A 22,211-nucleotide genomic window follows, 5' to 3' on the forward strand; every position below is an offset into this window, starting at 1 on the left:
TTTGCTGAAGTAAATAACCGGGCAGCAGCCCAGACACATCCCTCGCGCTTCCCAACGCCGCCGTCGGGGGAGCTCCGGGCGGGGCCGGGGCGGGGAGGCGGCGGGACCCTCCCGCCCCTGCGGAGAGACGGGGCGGGAGTAAGGTCTCAGTCGCAGCGCACCGGTAAGGGCTCCCTGGCCCGACGGGGCAGCCGAGCTCCATGGGGTCTCCGGGCCGGCGGCTTTACCTCCCCAGCAAAGACGCTATAACTCACGCCCCTCCCCGGGGCCTCCGGCGGCCCCGAGGTGCGGGGGGCTCGCTGAGCGCGGTGGGAGGGGGGGGGTCGCTGCGCGGGCGCGCAGCGGACGAGTCTGTTTCAAGCAGCCACGGCGGCGTTTTGTAACAGCCGCAGAGCAGCGATTTGCTGCGATTGGAGTAATGTAATTTCCAGCTGCACAATATTAATGAGACGCTCAGAACCAGGGGAAAACTTTCAGCGGAAGGTGGCGGGTTTATTTGCTTCGCGTTAAGGGAGACGAGGGAAAAAGAAGGGGAAAAAAAAAAAAGACAAAAGACAAGCATCAGCATCATCAGCCCCCGCACCTGCGGCGATGGCCGGGGGTCCCCCGCGCCGGGCCCGGCCGGGAGCTGCCGCCTGGCCCCGGCGCGGTGAGGGCACAAGGCCGCCGTCCTTTCTCTTGCAACCTATTAATTGTTGTTTCGCTCCCCCCTCCCAGTTTTTTTTTGCCTACTTTGCTCACTCGCCGCGGTCACGGGAGGAAGGAGCGGCTCTGCTTGCCTTGACCATACCTTTCGCTTGCGGGGGGGGGGCGCGAAGGGGGCGCGGCTCTGACAGCCGGGCGGGTGGGAGGCAGCGCGGTGCGGGAGCGGTGAGAGCCTTCAGGGCAGAGCAATGAAGTCTCGCATTGAGAGAGGAGCGTGCGGCCGGAGAATGAGACGTGTGGGTTGTCTTGGCCAGTTTGTAACTCCAGGTGAACACAGCCCAGCTGCTTTCCGTCATTATTCCTTCTTCAGAGATCTCCGTTGTTCCCTCGCACGGCTCCTGGCCAGCGGCAAGGCCGAGGGGGCTAAGGAGGGCCGGGCCGCGACTCCACCTCTCCTGCGAGGCGCAAATCGCAACATGCGCCAGGCAACCGCGGAGCCAGAGTCAGTTTTGGCCCCCACACCCCTGGGCGACAGAGGAGCAGGAACTGAGAGGAGGCTGGTGTGTTCCTCTTGGAGTCCAAGGGCCGCGGCCATCCCCGGCTGCGGCTGAGCCCGGCCGGCCCCTCTCCCCGCCGCCGCCCCTCCGCGGAGCGCGCTCCCGCCCGCCCCGCCGGTCTGTTTCCAGGGCAGAACCTGTGAATAAAGCGAGAAGCGTTGCTTATTGTGCTCGTATTAATCCCCCCCAACTGCTTGGAGCTAATTAAATTCCTCCGCGGGAGCCGGGGGTTCGTGCGGCTCCGCCAGTGCCGCAGCCGGGGCGCGGGGCAGCCCCGCGCCGGCCGCCGCCGCGCCACGCACACAGCCCGGGGGTCGTTTCACCGGTTTATTTCACGTTAAAGTTTAGATACAATCGAAATCCTCGTACGCACCTTTTAATAAAAGTAGTAATCTCTTTGAGTACTGCAAAATTATAGCATTTACATCTTTAAAAGACGGTAAACAAATAATACTAGCGAATCAATAGTACCAGCGTCGAGAGCACATGGTCGGTTGTTTTTAGGCGGCCGTATAAAATGCGATCTGGTTTATAGAATATAATACAGATAAATGCTATAAATAAGTGGATATCAGAGTCGGTGACAAACTTCCTAGAGACGGGTCCGCTGGGGCTGCCGGCACCGCCCGCGGGGCTTGCGGGACCCGCGCGGGGGGGCTGCGGGGCAGGGGGGTGCGGGGGGTGGCCCGCCCGATCCGGTCCCAGCACCGCAGCCCCAGGACCACGCCGGTCCTGCCCCCACCTACCTGCATTGAGAAACCTTATTTCTGGTTAAGAAAAATAAAAGTCCCATTTAAACTTTATTGAATTAAAGCAAAAATTAATTTTCGATATTCACACATTATATTACAGAGTAATAGTAAAAGTTCAATATACTTCCTGGCGTTTGGTTGGGCCACATTGTACAAGAGCAAAACAAGCATCAAAACATTTAGCAGCCTTAAATTTCACAATCACTCAGAATTACATAGAAATATTGAAATACTCTAGTCAGCCTTGGCTGTGAATAGTTCTTCATGTAGAAATTTTTCCTTTTGCCAGCCAGTACACAGCAAGAATTGCATTTTCCCTTCCATCATGGCATCCATGTATTCAAAAAATACTTTGCTTTTTTTTTAAAAGTTAAACTCAGAGAAAGAGTCAAGATTAACATGTTTTAAAAACAAAACTACAAAATATGCTGTAAAGGACAATGAAAATATCTAAAGTCTACTTGTGTGAGGCAGAAGCCATGGGGGAACAATGGCAGATTACACCAGTGACACAGAGATGGGAACTAATTTTGTGGGAGGAGAGAGAAGAATATAAATGGGGTTTTGATCAATTATAGTGTCTCCCGCCTGTTGGCCGCAACACAACAAAAATAAGTAGTAATTCTTCAAAGCAGATGTACACAAACCTAAGCAGGATTTAGCTTCTTTAATATCTGAATGTAAAAAGTCTGCTGTCCATGACTCTTTAAACCCAGCTACGACTTGGGAATTTGTAAGAGATCTCTCCCTTTTCTTGGACGAGAAGTGATTTAAAGTGGGAACACTAGAAATCCAGAGAATGTTGAATACTTCCAGCCTCCCATCAAGTTTCCTCTCTCCAGTTTTAGATAAGCTCTGTCTCCTTTCTCCATCTGAATCAGGACTCCATTGCTAGCAGCTTCTCGGGTCACATCTTGGTCCCCTGCAAAGGCAGAAATCACTGGCCACCCATTTAGCATCAAACTCACCTAAAGAGCAAGATAAAACAAAGCCCTCTGTCAATTAAAGTCAGACAACGACACCGCCGGGGCTCGCCTAGCAGGAGAGATACTTAGTTAAGAAAAGGCCTCTTTTGACAGCTGAAACTCCAGTCCCATAAAAAAAGAAATACCAATCTGAACCCAGCTAAGGTATGTACTCTAAAGGAAGAAGTCTTTCACCGCTGTTTTAGACCGACAACCACATCAAAACACCCGGTGCATATAAAGCAGAACATTGATCCTATTTTGGAGAATTTCAATAGGGTGTCTGTGTTTTCAGGCTATGAAAAGAGGTCTGCTCGTACTTATTGAAAGATGGCTTTATGTGAAACCTCAGAGACAGCGAGCAGCAGAGCCACAGCCGCCGGAGTCAGCGCCTTTGAAGTGTATTCAAGAGGTAGTTTTCCTTTGTTAGGCAGCAAAGACAATATGATACAACACAGTCAATAAGCTCTGCTCAGCTCGAATTAATGATCCCGGGACTGCATACCCCACATTAATAATACACTACCTGCCGAATCTAGAGGTGTGAAGCCACTTACACCAGAACAGTGCTATATAGCTGCACATTCACCTTTGCAATGTGCATTGCTATGCAGTCATTGCTGTCTGGGTTATGCTACCTGGCTTCAGGCCGGTAATTTATTAACCCTATCTGGAGGTGTGTATGCATCGAACCACATACAAAAGGCATGTATAAGGTAGCTGCATACACATGCACAGATTCATTATTGCATCCATGCCATAGGCACCTCCGCGAACCCCAAATCCCTATGAAACCTTCTGCCATCAGAGAGCGAGTGAGGAGCCCACTGGGGGCCGCGGTTCCCACGGGCTCTGTTCAGGGATGCTCCTGCCGGCGCTCCGCGGCACTGGGCAGCCCGCGGGCCCGGGCAGGCTGGGAGGGGGCGGCAGGCAGCCGTCGGGCGATCACCTCCCGTCCCAGGACAGCTCATGCGGGCAGGGGCCGAGTGGAGGCCTGGTGGGGCTCCGCGGCCCTTTGGGCACCGTCCCCTCGAACGGTGGGGACGCCGCAGGTCTGCGCTCCCGCGGCGGTCCCCGCACGGTCGCCCGCACGGCCCCGGCCCCGCCGGGCCGCGGACCCGTCCGCTCCCTCCCGCGGTGCCCGCGGAGCCAGGCGACGGCGCTCGGGGCTGACCTGGATGGTTTGCCTGTTGTACACTTTCACCACGTGAAAATTGAAACTGTAAATCCCTTTCCTGGGCGCGATGAAAGTGCTCCGTTCCGAGTCGAAGTTGCTGCCGATATTCACTAGTACCTGAAAGGGAAGGGCACCGTCAGCACCAACGCGGGGCCACCGCCGTCCAGTCCCGCTGCCCCGCGGCCGCCCCCAGCGGCCCCCCTCCCGCGGGCAGGGCCCCGCGGGGCGGCGCGTCCCCGGCCCGGCCCCGCCGCCTTCCCCGCAACTTCTCCCGCGGCGCCGCGCCCGGAGCCCCCCGCGCCCTCCCCACCTGGTCGAAGTAGATGATCATGGTGCGGTTGCTCATCTCGGAGGGCTCGTGGTTGGTGCTGCGGATGGCGGAGAAGGCGACCTTGGCGCTGCCGGAGCGCACGGAGATGCCGAGCGCCGTGCCGGTGGGATCGGAGGTGGGGTTGGAGTCGCACACCACGAGGCACTTGCCCTCCAGCACGATGGGCTCCGTCTCGTTCTGCCCGCACGCCACCCACGCCGCGCCCAGCAGCAGCCCCAGCCCCAGCCCCAGCCCCGGGCCCCGCATGGCGCCGCGCTCCCTTCGCTCCGCGCCGCTCCGCGCCGCGCCGGGCGGCACGTCCAGGCTCCGCTCCGCTCGCTCCCTCTGCCCCGCCGCGCTCAGAGCGGGGCCGGGCGCGCCCCGCCGGCTGGGAAGCGGCCGCGAGGAGGAACGGGAGCGCCGGCACACATAGCGCGGCGCGGAAGCGCTGCGGGTGCGGGAGCGGGACCGGGCGGAGCGGAGCCGCCCGCCGCGCCGCGCGGGGCTGAGGGAGGCGGCGGGAGGCGGCGGCGCTGCCGGGGCTGCCGGCGAGCACAAAGACGGCGCGGGGCACGGCCCCGCCTCCCCACCGGCCCCGCGCTCGCGTCAGCGCCCCGCGCCCGCCCCCGCCGCGCCCGCCGCCGCCAATGGCCGCGCGGTCCGCCCGCCGCCGCCCGCCGCCGCCGCTTTTGTGGGGCGGCGCGGCCGCGGGCGCGGGAGCAGGTGCCCGGCAGCCGCCCGCAACGCACCGCACCGCAGCCCCGCAGCCCCGCACCTCGCAGCCCTCACCGCGCCGCGCAGGTAGGAGCGCCGGGGAGCGGCGGGGCGGGGGGCGCGGGGCTCGGGAACTCCCGCGGAGCTGCTCGGCGCGGACCGGGGTATCAGGCAAAGGTTTCCGCGGTGCTCCCGGGCGAGGCGGGCTGGAAGGGAGCGCGCTGCTGCGCGGGGCAGAGGCCTGCCGCCGCCCCCGAGCAGCTACAGCATCACCCGCGGTGAGCCCGCGCCCGCCCCGCCGGAGAGCGCGCCGAGGGATGGGACGCCACTGGTCCCCCTCCCCGGGTGTCCAGGCTCCGCTGTCTCCTTCAGCCGTCTCGTTCGCATCCCGGGGAGGAACAGACCGCAAGGGTTCCCGAACAAAAAACTCTTGACAGCGTCCAGAGCCTTTCCTGGCCGGCAGAGCACCCCGCTGTTAGACAAAGTCACTACGTGCCCTGCCCACGGATGGGTCCAGCCCGGAGCGCGGTTGTAGGGCTGTCGTTGTTTCCTAAAGTGCAAAGATTGCTTTGTCTCTGTGGACATCTGACCACTGTTCGTTCTGGATGTGCTGTCAAAAAAGATCATCACCCGATATTGTAAATGAAGAAATTTACCGATGAACCGTTTGTTTCTAACGACTGGAACAAAGTAATTTTCTAACTGGCAGATCTGTTTCTAAAGTTAAAACTTATATTCAGAGATAGAAACTTACATGGAGTTTGTAGCATCCTCTCTGGGAAACTGAATATCATCCAAAACTGGGCTTCTCTGCAAATCATTATGAATTTTGGTAACGGCTTTAGTTTATTTTACTGTGCTGTTCGACTGTGGGGTTCATAAGTTTTTGCGTGGGAAATCGATCTCTCTTTCTGAAAACTGCTTTAAATAAAACTTTCTTCATATTACTGCCCTGCTAAGTGAAATGTGCGTCTGTAAAGTTACTCAGAGTGTCTGCGAAGTGTCCGAGTTTGCCCGTGGGTTGGTACTGGCTGGCTCTGAGGGGACGGGATGTAGCGGTAACCAATGGCATCAGGAGCCTCCTCAGGGAGGATCAAAGTACCACGCACCTACTTTAGACATTCAGCAGTGAAGCGCTCTGGAAACCAAATTAGTGGCAAAATGATTATAGGGGAAGGAGAGTGGTCAGAGAGGAGTTGGGGAGATAATAAAATAGAAACAAAAACTCTCCTGAGAAGTAGAAAGTGAGATAAAAGTGAGTGGGCGGAGTCACTTCATGTAAGACATACGCTTAAGATTTGCAATGTGTTAGTACTGTTGACGGTCTTAACTGAGTTCGAAGTCAGAATCAGAAACTTTAAAATAAAATTAATATTTCTAAGGGGTACTAATAAGGTTAAAGCAAATAAAAATCAAGCAAAAATGAGCATTTTGCATCCTTGTCAGAATTGACAAAATGACAAGGGGGAATGGAAACTGAAGGAGCAAGACTCTGCCCTTTTAATTTTTTTGAGGGCTTGACTCAAAACATACCCGTTCTTTCAACATACATGGCTCTTTCTTATGTAAAAAAATACTCATATATTACTCTTGTAAGACACTTCTTTTGCATGACAGAAGTCAATTCTCTTGTGCTATAGAGCTCTTTATTTTTAGCTTGTGGATTTGAATCCAGGAGAGTCTTCCCTCCTGAGCTGGAAGTTGCTTGATATTTAGTGGTGACCACCCTGGCAGGAAGCTGGGTGGGCCTTCCACCCCCAACCACCTTGACCACTTTGAGGGCTTTGATGGACGGAGTTACCAGAAAGAACGAGAACAGGGGGGCCTGGAAAAATGAACAAATTGCTTTACCAGGAGCCCTATTCCTCACACAGGAGGTGGGCAGACAGGCAAGGGGGAGATGTACAGATTCCTGTGCCAGACACCCTCGTTGCCACTGGCTATCAGTCTTGCACACTTGACTAGCACCGTAGCACCCAGCTTCTGCAGTTCTGGCTGGAATAAAGTAACACCTGCCATGCAAATGAGACATGACTTCATTTTCATTAAATGTCACATGCGGTGCTAGGCAGTTGTGTTGATTCTCTCTGTATTGACAACAGTCTCTGACTCGTACTGGGAACAAAGAAGAGATGCTCAGCAGGAGGATGTAGGGACTGATATATAAGAACATGGCGTAATTAGTGATGTGTGGCAGAGAGCTCCCAAGCTAAGAGTCGAGATCTGCAAATTCAGATGTTTACAGAGGGACAGGAATTATGTTACCCATCTAATTACAAACTGCCTTGTTAATCAATGTCATTGAGATACAAAAGGGCAATTGTCATTCAGATACAATGGAAATGGTGTCAAGGTATTTACAAACTAATGGATGTTGTAGCTGTTAGACTGAAACTAAGGTATTTGTCAAGCAGAGCTCTTTGATGTTTGCTTTTAAGAAAAAATTTCTGTGAATATGGAGAAAATATGTAAACTGTGCATTGTGTGGTAACTAGCTACTACCCTAATGTTGACAGATTGACCACAGACTCTTACTTTGTAGAACTCCCCTAATGTTTCACCCAAAGAAAACAAACAAGCAAACAAACAACTTGGAAATAATCTGAAGGGAAGAAAATAATTGAGTGATCTTCATTAAGTTTCTGAAGAACGTCTTCAGGACTGGATACTATCCTGCTCAGATCACAAGAGGGTTGCTTATTTTGTTCCAGAAAAAAAACTATGGAGAGCCAGAAGTAAGTTTAAAGCTCAGAGGTACTGAGCTGTTATCTGTGGAAACCAAAATATAGTTTAGCCACAAAGCAGTTTAAATCAGGAGCAGCAGCAGCATTACCTGCCCTCCATTAAACTATCAGTGAGCCTTAATCCTGTTTTAGGAAAATCGTCCTTAGAAACTCAATCTCACTAGATATTTAACTTCAGCTTCACTTATGAAGAAAACCTCTAAGGGCAAAGGCATCAGCTTCTCCAAAAACAAGTGCAGAGAAATCTACTGGAAACGTTTATTTTTCCTTTGAGAGAATAATTTAGTAAGAGTTTAGCTAGCTGTGTATAAAATCACCTTTTCACTGACTACTTGCCTTTTGATTTAATCCTTCTTGAGTAAGAAATGCAAAGTCTGGCCCATAACTGGATAACTTATATGAAATTCAGTTTGTTCACAGTTCTGAAAATGCAGTTTGTTCACTGCTATATTAGCTTATGAAGTATAAACAGCAAAAAGCAATTATATCCATATAAACTTAAGATACTTGTCTTCCCAAGCATCTGCTGGGATTCCGTGCAAAGTCCAAAGATGTGTGAAAATGAGATTTAGTGCAAAACAACTCTTGCTGGTCCACACTGTGACCTATCTACAACCATCTGATTTGCTGTTATAAGAGAGTTTTGCATGTATTTATGGTGATTTGCTTATGGTGTCACCTTCAGCTTCCACAGCAAGCAGTTAAGTAACTCAGAGAGCAGACTGAGTTCACTGAGAGAGTGCACAGCAGGAGCAGATGAACTGCTAGGGTGCCATCCAGCAGAAATTATCTGTAGTGCTCCACACTCTGTAGAATGACAAAGGCCAGAGACTTGCTGTGCCACATGCCTGCCAGTGCAGGTCATACTCAGCAGACAAAAGACAGAAAATGGCACAGACAGGCTGGCTCGGGTGCCAGGAGGAGAACACCACCAGCCAAGGGAATTTTCTCATGATCACTTGTGCTTGCAGGAGAAAGAGGGCATTGCTGAGGGTAAAACCCACCAATAGATGGACAACTAGACAGTGCATATGCTTTCCAAGGTGTGCACCTGACAAAAACTGCCAGGTGAGCATTTGCTGTACTCATATCTAAATGTTCTGTAATTTTATTTCATCAAATGAAACCAGATTGCTTCTCAACATTAATCATGCACTCCTTCCTACAGAAAAAGAGTTCTAATTTTTACTTTTGGATCTCGCTTCAGGCTAGACAATATCAAACAAAATAAGCTTAGTGTTTTCCCTGAACCTCCATGTGTTTTGAAATGTTCGAAAAGATTGTGAGAAAATGTTGAAATAAAAATTTGACTACTGCAGTTCAAAACAGTGGCAAACCCAAGTATCAGGAGTGGAAATTTTTGGTGGATACAGGTAGTTGCAAACTGAAGGTCAAAGGGGAAACAGTTACACAATCTTAACCAAAGTGTGGATTGCAGCAGCAAATTAATATCAGATTATCTACCTTGAAGGATCCTTGGGCTACACATGTATTTGAGTCTGTATAGTTTGAAGAATAACAAAATTATTAAGCTTATTAAGATAAAATGGATAAATGTCACCTGCTGCATTTTACTGACTGCCTGCAATACAGTATTTGACTTCTGATGTCCCATATATATTACATAGGGCAAATTTAAAACTGGGAAAGAATATTAGCTCACTGCTAAGGACATTTGAAAACACCAACCTTAAGACAATTGTTAAACATTCTGGTTTATACAGCCATAATTGTTCATGTGTAGTATAGAACTCTCAAGCTTTTCTTTTTCTTTTTTTTTTTTTTTTGTAAAGTAACATTGGATTTCAGTCTTACCTTGAGATGTCTGTTTTACAGCTGTATTTACTGATGACGTGAGGTGATTTATTACTTGCATGGGATATCAGCAGATTTTCTTTCAGGTACAAAAAATTCCTAAGTGAGTGATGATGCCAAGGTCGGGAGCTTGATTTGTTTTTCTTGTCACAGACTTCTGTCAGAACAAGTGCATTGTTACAAGTGAATAACTCAAACTGGAAATTAGTTCCCATTCAGATAGGTAATTATATTTTAACAGGGCAAAATCCCAGCCCAAGCTGCCAGAGAACACTCAGCTGAAGCCAGCATGGACTGGAACAGCGTGTGTGCTCACTGTAATTGTAAATGGGGCCACCTCGGTCATGCTGCCTCTTCAAACTTAAAAGAATTAAGACCAAAGCTGTCCAAATGTTAACTGAAACTCCTAATAATTAAGGGTTATTAGGGGCTGTTGGCTGGCCTTATTTTCTACTGCAGTGCACTTGTATTTGTGGATTCTATTTATACACAGAATTAAGAGCTCTGTTTGAACAGGTAATCCAATCTCCTCTGTGTAATTTAGCCAATGATTTTTTTCCTGGCCCTTAATTTTGGCTATGTTTCAGGGTGTACGGTGCAACTGCAATACTAAAAATAATCACATTCAATGTACTTTGTCTGAAAGGATAAACCAGGCCACCTTACAAATGCTGGGTAAAATTGTGATTTTTTTTTTTTTTTTTTTCCTTACGGAGGAAGCCCCAGAGGTGCTGAGGGGAACTTTTCCTGTGTGCATCTTTCCCTCTAGTGGCTGCTCTTCTTGGGAAAAAGCAGCAACAGCAACACTTCAGCACTTCCATATTGGGTGCGAAGTGATGGGCAGGATGGAGGAAAGGAGACAGGCAGACAAACTTTTAGGTACCAGAAAATTCAAATCTCGTGATGAGCCGTATGAAGACAAAGATACAGTAGCCTTGGATTTGACAATATTTTTGTGAAAAAATGCAATGTGTTCTTGAAATATTATAGTAATTGTGATCAGTTGCATACAAGACAAGCTTCTCATAGTGTCTCACACTGATCCTTTTTGTTGGTCTGTCATATTCCTAGTGCTTGCAGGACTCACGGAGTTGGAAAACACACCAGTGACAGCCCTCTTGTATCCACTCCATACACTTTTCTCCTGTCTGCTACATCCTTTCTCCCCTTTGTCCTTTTCAGCAGCATTAAACCCCAACCAAGTCACCATGTTCATTGCTTCCTATTCAGCTATTCCTTGTCTGGGATTAGTGTCTATCATACACCCCAGCACCCCTTCCCAAATTGCTATCAAAGTGATGACTTAAAGCCACAACCATCAGGAGAATGAGGTGGCTGAGACAGCACTGCAGAAACACAGATACCCCCAGGCAGAAAACAAGGCTACAGGGTTACAACCAGCACATGGAATGTTTCATTAGGACTAATTTCTTGTCTGCATGCGGCAGTGCGTGGTCACAGGCAATGAAGACAATGCACTGAATTGCATCTCTGACCAGCTTTTCCAGGTGTTGAACCAGGGACTAAAAAACCAACCAAAGCCAAACAAAACAAACAAACAAACAAACAAACAGAAAAACCCAAAAATCAGAGAGGGAGGAAAAACATGCTGGAAACATTCATATCTCACATGGATGCCAAACTAAGAGAGTTTTCCAGCCCTTTAGCTGAGATGTCTTTGTTCCTCTTTGCTTACTCCCAGCCCTTTACTTTCTTCCATTTTTGCTAGTTTTATAGCAGAGTTGCTCTCTCCAGCCATACTCATTTATTCTGGCTCAGAACAGAATGGTCCAGTCCTTGTAACCTACAGTAGCTTGGAGATTCCCTTAGCAGTTGTCATTTACTGCTCTGAGACTGTATGATAACAAAGGCTATTCAATACCTTCTCTTTTTTGCTGCACATATTGGACATATGTGGTACCTGGCACAGAGACCACTACAGGGCGTCCTGGGCATCCCAGGGCACACTTCCATCAGAAATCAAAATCTGACAGGACAATGATGACTAGCAGATCTAGGGGGTTAACTTATAACCATAAGTTACCAGCAATTAAAATCCTGACATGTTAATATTTCATTAAGGGCTTCTTCTGAATAACTTATTTGTTATTCAACCAATTAAAGTCTGTAGCCTTCCCAGAAGAATTTAGACCAACCCATGGTTAAAAAAATAAATCTTTATAATAATGGATTACTTACAAGATCTTTGAACTTCTACTGGGACAATTCTTGCTGCAGTTATTTCTCTCTAGGTTTGAATGGGAAAATTATTAGTACTTATATCTATTTTCAGCAAAAAAGTAAAATAGTAAATTCCATTGAACACTGACTACAGCTACTTTTTATCGTAATATTTTACAAATTCCCCACCAGTGAGCTCATTAGTGTAAATGATGGAGCCTTATCTCAGGTTTAAAGTCAGCATTTTTCCTTAGCTACCAAGCAGCCTGTTTTCTTTTGTGACGTGGTAATGGAGGACTTTACTCCAGAGGGCAAGGAAAATATTCCTCTCTCTTCTTGCAGGGCAGTTGAGTAGGGCTGGTAAAAACCAAGCAGACCAAAGGGGATTTCAGTGCTGTCGGTATCCTTCTGGAAGCCTTTTCTAAAAGGAGCAGAGCCCTTGTAGAGGAGAGCAGTGCATATTGCACCACAAGCCTGTTGTGAGGGGTAGATGTCGGGGGATGACAGAGGAGGAAAACTGTTTCTAAAGAAAATAATAGGTTCTCTCTATTCTACCCTCCAAAATCTTAGTGACATACAAGCACTACATAACATACATGGTAGTATCCTGGGAGGCCATCAGTGCTCCTCACCACACACTGGTACCTCACCAGAGCTGGAACACTTCAGAGTCCTGCTGGGAATAGCCAGGGGTGGTGGAGGTCTCCTGCCCACTTTCCAGGAGCATCTGCAGAGGTGGTGGTGAGAGGAACGGGGCTGAGCTCTTACTGGCAACTACAGATACAAATAACACTTAAAAATATTCAGTTGAAAATTATTACTTCAGTGGCAGAGAGAGGGGAATGGGAGGGCAAAACCCTGAGTACCAAATTCTCCTGACTTTTGGCTGAAAACTACTAGTCCAGTAACTGTAGGGTGAAGCTGTCAGCCAGCATATGGACACTGTTCCATACTGGTTACTGAACTCTGCCTTTAATGTATAGTGATCTCTTGCATTCATCACAGTGCATCAAAATAATGTAATGAACACAGTCAAGGGCTGAAGCTGGATTGCTCAGAAGGCTCAGTGGGTTTGAGTGAGCTCTTCAGAGCTGGGGGGACTTGTGATTATGTCCAGTGTTCATCTGCTGTTTTCTGAAATCATAATATAGCAAATTTCCATCTTCGGAGCACTCGTGGTATTTTAACGAGTTGTTTGTGGCTCTGAACGAGCGCCCACCCCCCAGTACTCATTCAGGCAAAATCCCATTTGGCTCTCGGCAGCGCTGGGGAGCCCAGCTTGTGTGTGTGTGTGTGTGTGTGTGTGTGTCTGTGTGTGTGGGTGGGTGGGTGGGTGTCTGTGTGTCTGTGTGTGTCTGTGTGTGTGTGTCTGTGTGTGTGTGTGTGTGTCTGTGTCTGTGTGTCTGTGTCTGTGTGTGTGTCTGTGTCTGTGTGTGTGTCTGTGTGTGTGTCTGTGTGTGTGTGTCTGTGTGTCTGTGTGTGTGTCTGTGTGTCTGTGTCTGTGTGTGTGTCTGTGTGTGTGTGTGTGTCTGTGTGTGTGTCTGTGTGTGTGTGTGTGTGTCTGTGTGTCTGTGTCTGTGTGTGTCTGTGTCTGTGTGTCTGTGTCTGTGTGTCTGTGTGTGTCTGTGTGTGTGTCTGTGTCTCTGTGTGTCTGTGTGTGTGTCTGTGTCTGTGTGTCTGTGTCTGTGTGTGTCTGTGTGTGTGTCTGTGTCTCTGTGTGTCTGTGTGTGTGTCTGTGTCTGTGTGTCTGTGTGTGTGTCTGTGTCTATGTCTGTGTGTCTGTGTGTTCCCGCAGCTCCGGGGCTCCGGGCGGGTGCTGGTGTGCGGGCTCCCGGCGGGGGCCAGAGGGCTGCGGTGGCTCTGCTCCGACCTCGGCAGCAGGGAAGCTCAGGGCAGTTTGCTTGAGTGACACGAGAGGGAAAATCCGAGAGCTGCGGACTGGAGAGCCTTTTCTGGTGAAACGCGAGCGATCTCCAGCACTGCAATAAACAAAATAACAAACGAGGGGAGGTGGACGCGTAGATTTTGACAGTTTGAGTTAATAGAGTCTGGAGGAACATAGCTGTTGGTGCCATCAACTCAGCAAAGATTTCTGAAGGAAACCTGTACCTAGAGCCAAGTGCAATCTAGTTAAAAAAAAAATCCTGGAAGTAAATTGCCTTAAGTCAGGGAGGAGAGAATACATCTCATAGAAGACAAAATGTCTTCAATTGACTAGTTGGAACAACGTATTAAGCTGTGAAACAAAAAGTTGTTAATTTGGCTGGGGCCAAGCAGTTCATTCCCTCCTCTCAATTCTAGATTTCTGATTTTCCAGACAGCTGGACCTGTGTTTCCCCTGCATGGGCAGCTGCCCCCTACAACAGCATCCTGTGGTGTCCTGATTCCCTGTAAAGCTCCATCCAGAGCCTATCAGACTAAGAGTCCATTTTTTCTTTCATCATCTCTCAACCTTGAATTTACCTCACCGTCGGTGGACTCAGATGTTTTGTCATTTCTGGAGCTGCAATTGCACTACAAGATTAGGGCAGAAAAAGAATAAAGAGAACTGTTTCACATGAAGAGGACTTCTAGATTTCCATTTCTTTTCAGATGCACAGAGCACAGGGAAGTGCCTATATGCTGCAGGAAGCTCTGGGCTGTTACGAGGCTCAGGGGAGTAGAGAAGGGATTTTTTTTTTTTGCTGAGCGACACAAGGACCCCCTCCATGGTACCAGTGTGAAGGGTGACTGGGCTATGTAGGCAGATCTGCTCTTCCTCGAGGGCTAAATCTACTTGTTTTGAAAACTGCTGATATATGTGAACTTCAGGGGAGATACAAATTGCATTTCATGTAGATGTGGTTGCTACTTGAGCCAAATTCTTATTTACACTGGAGTAAATTTTGTATATATATTAAATACCAGAGAGGTGGGAAGAATTGTTAATGAAAATGGGTACCTAGTTCTTCATCAACACTGCCTCCACATGTACATTTCATCCCCTGAAACAAAAAAAAATCCAAGTTAAGCCTGTCACAAATATCATATTTTCTTACATATTCCTTCCTCTAACTATATCCACAAGCAGATTGTCCATCAGTGCTGCAGGCAGCTTGTGACAAACTGCTGTTTCAGTAATTACTGAGGGTCTGTATCACATTTGTGGATATCACTGGAGGGGGGTTCAAACCTAGAAAGACAGGCATCATCATTTTTCTTCTGAAGCTGAGACCAAGACTGAGTCACTGGGCTGGCCACTGACTGGCTCAGCAGATCAGCAGTGGCACCAAACATATTGTATTTATTGAATATTATGAGGGGAACAATGAGCTGTAGGATGGTAACAGCAGTGATACAAAGGGAGCTAGACAGCACCGGATAAGGAATCCAGTCGGGTATTGGCCAGTCACCAGGATGAGTATATTTATAACAAAGATCATTTGAGGGTCATAATCGGGACATAATGGGAATCTGCTTTGTTTGCACATCATCATCACCATTGTTCGGCACATCTTTAGGGTACAAAAATGCTCATGTATTTTCCAAGCTTTTACTAAAAAGAACGTTTTTCTTTTTGCACATGGTGACTTCTTTATTCTTTTATCAAGTAAGCTGGGAGTTCTTCATTTAGGTTATGTAAAATATTTACCCACGGAGAAGCTTACCTGCATTCAATGACTCTGCACCACACCATTTTTTTACAGGGTCAGCAAAATTCTTAAAGGCTGGAGTGTAAAAATTGTGTTGCACTGCATTTGTGCATTGCCTTTCCTTTATCCAGAGAAACTCACCTCACTTGCCTCCGTCCTTTTGCATAGTAGGTTTTATTTACAAATTGGCAGTAAAGTGCTGTAGTCTCTTTGACAGTTTGCAATTAATTGCACACAATCTGTTTAGGCTTCAAGATGCACCATTCATAAATGATGATATATTCCAAAAGGCAGCCCAATTGGCTGCTTTGCATATTGCATATATTTTTCATATTTCTGAGACAGGACATATGCAAAATCATTTTACTGTGGCACAAACACAGGAAAGATTATTTGAAGGAAAGGCCAGAGGCCAGAGGTTCTGTATCTAATTCTTTCACTCACCTGCTGCAGACTGTGGGTAAGTCATCTAATATTTCTCTGCCTTTCTTCTGCATCTGCACAAGGTTGTTTATTCTTCTAAGAACTGGAATTCAGTGAATGAAACTGTAATTTATTATTATTAATATATTCCAGTAAATGATTGCAGTGCTTTAGCATTGCTTTGAAGTCAGTCCAGTATAAAAGAAAGAGAGAATTGTAAGAAACAGCCGTTCAGTCCATCTGATACGTGTGCATTGAAATGCTTCCTGTGGAATGACCTCCTCCGACCAAGAAGCTGATACAGGAGTATGTGCTAAATGGATCCCAGAGTCCTGAGAAGCTTCGTCTCCTTTCTCTTATCTTGTGTAAAGAGTGGCATGAGTCATGTGGCCCAAATCAGTAAAAGCAACTTTTACAACATAAAGCATTTAAATATGCCAGTAAATATCTTATATTGACATCATACCTATCACCATTCTTACAACAAGCTCCTACCTATTTTCATTTTTCTCTCTTTCCTCCCACCCTGCCTTCCTGTTTTGATTTAATGGACAGCTCCCAGAAAAGCAACATCCACTTTAATGATACATGTAGTACTATAATTGAATCAAACTACTTTGTTTCCCCAAAATGCTATTCTTTATTTGCTGGCAGGCTACTTGTTTGTGATCCTAACATTGTCAGTCACATCAGGAAACCCTTCTTAGTCATAAAATATCTACTGTAGAGGAAGTACTATTGGTTCTGTATGGGGCTTTTTAGCAGTAATTATGTACAGCTTTTAGTAATTTTGAGTCACCCAAGCATCATTGATAACAAACCATTTGCAATGACATGCAATGATGCTTGCACAGTATTTTTACAAGCAAAATAAAATAAGACATTTTGGTGGTAACATGTAAATTAGCCTTGAGGCTTGCAATGTAATGCTCATCAAGTGTGTAACATTTAATTACAAGACCACTGAGCATGAGTGAGATCCCCTGAGCTTTTCATCCCTGCAATAGAAAGATTCTCCCACTGAACTGACAATTTGGATCCTCTCATCAGATGTGGAGTGAAGTTGCTCATCTCTCAGCAGACCAAACTGGCTTTTAAGGGTCTGATGTCTTTCAGGACCCTATTTAGTAAAGTACTTCATGTTATTGGTGCTTGAGGTACCTTGTTGAATCCCATCTGCAGGGAACTGAGAACAGCAGGCACAAGGTATAACATACCATCAGCCCATAATCAGAGGGATTTGCACCTAACGTAGAAGAGCTCAGTCTGGGCCATTCTGATTTCTACCTTAATAAACAAAATTGTACTACACTCTAGGAGTTAAAGTGCAGTGTCTTCATACTGGTTGCTTTTGACATACCCAAATGTACAGCAGCAGAGAAAACTCCAGTGATTCTGTGTTCTGCACTAAATTAGTGCAGTTTGCATCCACTTGTGCATGGAAGCATAGATTAGACCTTTCATTGGGTCTAGCCTACGTCACTAGCACAAACAAACCTAAAACATTATTTGTCTCAGCCTTTACATCTAGGTCCTTCTGAATGGTTTGTTGGGGTCCAGGTTTCAAGCTAGGTGCCTATTTTCTTCATCTTGACCTCTAAAATTCACAGGGTGGCTGGTGTGGCCAACAAGGGACAAATGCCCCAAGCCAGATAAAATACACAGACATAAGTCCTCCAAGCCCTACATAACTGCCTGTCCTCTGCAGATAGCTTGCAGTCCTTTTGTTGGGGCTGCCAGTGGAGATGCCTGGGGGTCCACTGACAAAGCAGAGGACTAGCAAGTGCCTAAGAAGATGCACGTTCTATCTTTGATGAGCTACTCTAAAAAAGTAAAGTAAAAAAAAAACAACAAACCAACCAAACAAAAAACCCCCTAACACAACAGAAAGATAAAGAGCAAAATATACAAATATGATAGAGTAAACTATATAACAGTGTAGTCTTGCTCAAAATTTTAAGGGCTTCCTCATTTTTGAGTTTTGAATACTTCAAGCTGACAAAATTAATATGTAAAGAGGAAGGAAAGTTTAAAGTGTTTGATTACAAAAATTGATTGAAATTAATTGAATTAACTTCTTGATTACAAGAATCAAACAGAAAGCTATTTCAAAATCCAAAATGTATGCAGTTTTCCAGTAAGTTTGAGAGAGAAAACATTACTCTCTAGGTTTGCTGGAGATAGGAGTTTCATTTTCAGTATCTGTCCAGTATAGCAACTGTATTTGATAACTTACTTGTTACAGACAGCATTCATTATATGTGTGTTGTCCCAGTTCTCTAGACCCTGGAAAATGAGAAGCCTGAAGAACTGGTAAAGGAATATGACTCAATCTGAGACAGCTACTGTTAATGTTCTGAAATGTCTTGCCTTCCCAATATTGAAGTGTTACCTTTTTATGCAAATGGTAGTCACAAAAGCATGTTCAATCTATGCTATTTCATGATTAGTATTCTCATGTCCAATCAATAAATCCCCAGAGTGTCTCCTTGAAATGGCCATGTTGCTCAGTCTCTCCAGTAGGGAGGTCTATTTAGCAGCAAACCAAAATGTGGAATCAATACCCTGAGAATAATCTGCCCACTTGTCCTTATGAAATATTTGTATTTTTCCATGCAAGTTCTGACAGACCAAATGACTTTTCCAATATGTAAGGGTTTAGTGCCTTGTATGGAAATGCATCAACTACACAATTGCCAGCACATCTGAGAGGATCTCTCAAGGTCACTGGTGAATTGACTGAAGAGCTTCAATAAAACTTAAAAGTCATACAGATACAGAACACTCACCTGAATGGTTACAAACTGCCTGTGAGCTCCTACAATTTGTAGGTGAGGGTAGTCTGGGTAGGACACAGAGCTTTCCTCTCCTGGGCTTGCTGCACACAGCTGCTGTTACATGAGACAGAAATGGAACACCTCTCTGCTGTATGCATACCTTCCCTGGGGAAGGGGCACCGATGCCAGCTTCCTTTTTCACTTGTTTTTACCTGCTGCATGGTTTGCAGCCCAGTGCAGTACAGGACAGCAGCCACTCCTCAGTCTGTCCCTTGGGCAGAGAGCAGGTGCAGGGGAGCACCTCTGCATTCTGTCCCCCAGGTATCCCTCTCTGGTTTTAACTGTACCATGAGACCATTTTTTCCTTTGAAAAGTAAATACAATAACATTGTTATTAATAATTTTAATAATAATGGTGATTTAAGAGGACTTAAAAGTTATTCACAATTACTTTCTTTTCTTGGCTCCTTTAATATAGTCACAAGAATACAATAATCTCCACATGTCTCTTCTGATCTGGAATATATCTGTTCTCATCCTGGCTTTCAAAAGGGAGGCCCTCAGCAAAGGGTCTGAGGTTACATTTTCATTTTTAGCTTGGTTTCCTAAGGAAATGAGGGTCATGCCATTACTGTCTGTCTGTCTGTTCTTATTTTTCTGTCATATTGCCTTACAGGAACCTTTGAGCCTGTCAGTCAACCTCAGTCAGAGTAAAAAATCTTTGTAAGTCTCAAGAATAAATACATGCCTGTAAGACTTCATGGACACTTTTGGTTGGGGAGCAGGACACACAAATTAGAGCTTTTGCTGAGCAAAGGTGAGGGAAACACAGCCAGTGCCATCTGCTTGGCAGCAGCTGATGGACAAACCAAGACTGGCCACTCAGCAGCATGAGGATAAATTTGGACAAGCCAGAGCAGAGACAGCTTCTTGGTTGGCAAGGGTGCAAGAGTGACCCATCTGCTCCCATGAGTGGGAGGCTCCCAGGAGTGCAGGGCACCTCTCCCTCCCAGGCACATCTCCTCTTCTGCGCTTCACAGCTGCAATTACAAGTCTGTCATCAAATTCTGCCTTCCCTGCCAAAATAGTCAGGATGTTTTGCAGATTACACACAGCAATACCATTCCTGTTCTAGAGAGATTACAATTTAGGGATATAATTTATGTTCAGTCCTAAAACCTACTAGCTGTCTAAATTTTTAGTTACAAACTGGAATATAACCTCACTGTATCAAAAACATCCAGCTGTTCTCAGATAGGGTCTGATCCTTTATTTAGTGTAGCTGAAGTAAAGCTTTCCCTGAATTTAGTGATGCAGGACCAAACTTGGGCTGTGCTGCCTTGTATTTGATTAGCAGCACTTGACAGGATAATGTAAGTGCATTGGTTGTATATAGTTCATACACAGCAGCACTGTGTGGCAGGCAAAAGTAGTGAGAGAAATCCCCACAAAAATAATTAAAAAAATGAACAACCAATGACAGCTAAGAAAAAAAAGCACCATGGAAATCCTACAAAATCAATAGATTATGAAGGGTACTCTGAGGCTTCCACTGCTATAATCTCAAGGCTTTATTATCAAATATCAAAAAATCATTACTGCAATATCAAAACATTAATAACAACAATATAAAAACTCCACTCAATCTGTTCCTGCAGGGATCTGATCTAAAATCCACAAGAAAAAAATATAGTTGCTGTGAAAATGGCAGCTAGCCAGTTCAATCAGTCTGCCAACCTGGTTCTATAATTGTACACTAGCCACTGCACCTTGGTGCCACCACTGTAGATAACTTCAAAAGAAGTGCTCAGGCAAACAAATCGTAACTAAATCAGACCAAATATGAAATCTTTCAGGAAAGCTCACAACTGCTGTTATCAGGTGAGCTATTTGTGGCTTCATGTCTTCTTATCCATAGAGTAACAGATTCCCTATCATTTAGAAATTATAACTTAAACACCCTGCCTTGCATCCTCCTGCAAAAGACCAGTTCTTACCAACTTTAACGTTCTCCAGATTGCCTTATTTCAAAAGCAAGAGTACTTATGCATAGTATTTTCAAAACTCCTTTTGGAACCTACATACAAATAGAGCCTGTAGTTCATACTGGCAGTATTTGGCAGGGGGTGCTGGGGGTGGGCAGGGAGCATGGGGGTGAATGTCATTCTACATTTTCTAGTATAACAAAAAAAGAAAAGAAAGCTTTCTGGTCCAGTTTGTCCCGAGTGATCTGCTTCATTCTTCACACTTGAAACCCCAAGTCTGACCTGAGATTTATAACCCCACTCAGTTCTTTACTGTGCACCTTTATTTTTAACAGATTTATGGAAGTCTCCTGTATTTGGGGACAAATCATAAATACATGCTAGTAACAGATGTCTGTCTTTTCTTAAGCTTAAAATAAGTAAAACTCACTGTAATTCCATTATAAGTTGTAAAATTCATACCTTCTTTTTTGTTTGGCTTTCCTCTTGACTGTGTGGGTAGCAGATGGCCCTTCTGAATCCCAGAAAATGCACAGTTAGCTGACTAGACCAAAACAAGAAGGTTTAAAAATTGAGGGATGCACACAGGAATGACAGGGTTAAAGCAGGATGCTTTCAGTTGGACAAGCTCATGTGAGCTTACTCTGTGATTTTACATTGTGGGAAAAGATCTGTGGGAAAAGTACCCAGGCCCCTCCTCCCTCCCCCCAAAAACCTGAGGTCTTTGTAGGTGAGGAATATCAAATCACAGTGGCATGTGAGCAGAGTGCAGACCTGGCTTCTATGTGTTATATACTGCCTACATGTCCTTGGCTTTTCTTCTGCTACAGGCAGACTGTCTGAAGTCACCCTCCAGCCTTTCAGCTCATAATCTACTTCCTGACAATAACTAGCAAAAGACTAACATTGCACTTGGCTCTGCAGTAGACTCCAAACAGCCCAGAGGCACGGCAGGGTCAGCCTGCTGCGAGGCTGTTTGTTTATCTTGGTTGACATTTTCCTTTGTGGAGAATCTGTTCCTTGTTATTCAGTACGTACAGCCCTGCATATATCCTGTTTGACTGTCTTGGGATAAAAGTGGGTATTTTCCCGTGTCAATAAATGTTGTGGTGTGAAGCTGTGAGCTGGACTCTGAGAGAACCACCCCCTGCTGAGTATCTCACTTTTGCATTGAGTTTTCTTTGTTAATCAAGTGCAAAATAAGAAGGCTTTCTGTCTAGCAAAAACCCATCATTAATTTTTCATGTGAGCACTAAAGTCTCGAGCACAATCCTTGAGTGGCTTCAAAGAAAAAGGAATAATAAAACCAAAGAGCTACATTTTCCTTTTCCTCATCTTAGTTATTTGATATTTTAAGAAAACTTTTTAATGCAGAATTACAGTTCTCTCAGCTTCACAGTGACACATTCATTCTGAAAACTACATTTGACCTTCAACTTTGTCCTTCATTAGCAGGATTACACCTAAACACTCCTTCATTTTACTGCAAATGAGACAGATGCAATGCATATTCTGTTCGGCCCCAGCATTAGGA

General features: G+C 46.0%; 1 protein-coding gene and 1 long non-coding RNA gene across 2 annotated transcripts; both read right to left on the bottom strand.

Moving 5' to 3' along the window:
* Positions 1–1,983: 1,983 nt before the first annotated feature.
* On the bottom strand, positions 1,984–5,009 carry CBLN1 (cerebellin 1 precursor). Its single transcript, XM_051805683.1, has 3 exons — positions 4,407–5,009; positions 4,094–4,213; positions 1,984–2,922 (listed from the first exon to the last, which is right to left on the bottom strand). Exons 1-3 carry the CDS (start codon positions 4,671–4,673, stop codon positions 2,725–2,727), a joined length of 585 nt encoding a protein of 194 aa, XP_051661643.1. The 5' UTR covers positions 4,674–5,009; the 3' UTR covers positions 1,984–2,724.
* Positions 5,010–9,705: 4,696 nt separating this feature from the next.
* Positions 9,706–15,981, bottom strand: LOC127479117 (uncharacterized). The gene is made up of 6 exons (XR_007907464.1): positions 15,937–15,981; positions 14,802–14,844; positions 13,731–13,839; positions 12,457–12,587; positions 11,879–11,927; positions 9,706–9,836 (listed from the first exon to the last, which is right to left on the bottom strand). It is a non-coding gene; the product is annotated as an uncharacterized LOC127479117 (long non-coding RNA).
* Between the last annotated feature and the right edge of the window lie 6,230 nt (positions 15,982–22,211).

Source organism: Manacus candei, unplaced genomic scaffold (assembly GCF_025592945.1).
Source record: "Manacus candei isolate 608988 ecotype Guabito, Panama unplaced genomic scaffold, ASM2559294v1 h1tg000065l, whole genome shotgun sequence".
In the NCBI taxonomy this organism is placed as follows: Eukaryota; Metazoa; Chordata; class Aves; order Passeriformes; family Pipridae; genus Manacus; species Manacus candei.

Bases quoted from the DNA above. Each gene is read 5' to 3' on its own strand.
- CBLN1 (XM_051805683.1), bottom strand. From the start codon at position 4,673: ATGCGGGGCCCGGGGCTGGGGCTGGGGCTGGGGCTGCTGCTGGGCGCG. The intron at 4,214-4,406 runs GTGGGGAGGGCG...CTTCCCTTTCAG, and splicing joins TGATCATCTACTTCGACCAG to GTACTAGTGAATATCGGCAG. The intron at 2,923-4,093 runs GTCAGCCCCGAG...CTTGCTCTTTAG, and splicing joins ACAACAGGCAAACCATCCAG to GTGAGTTTGATGCTAAATGG.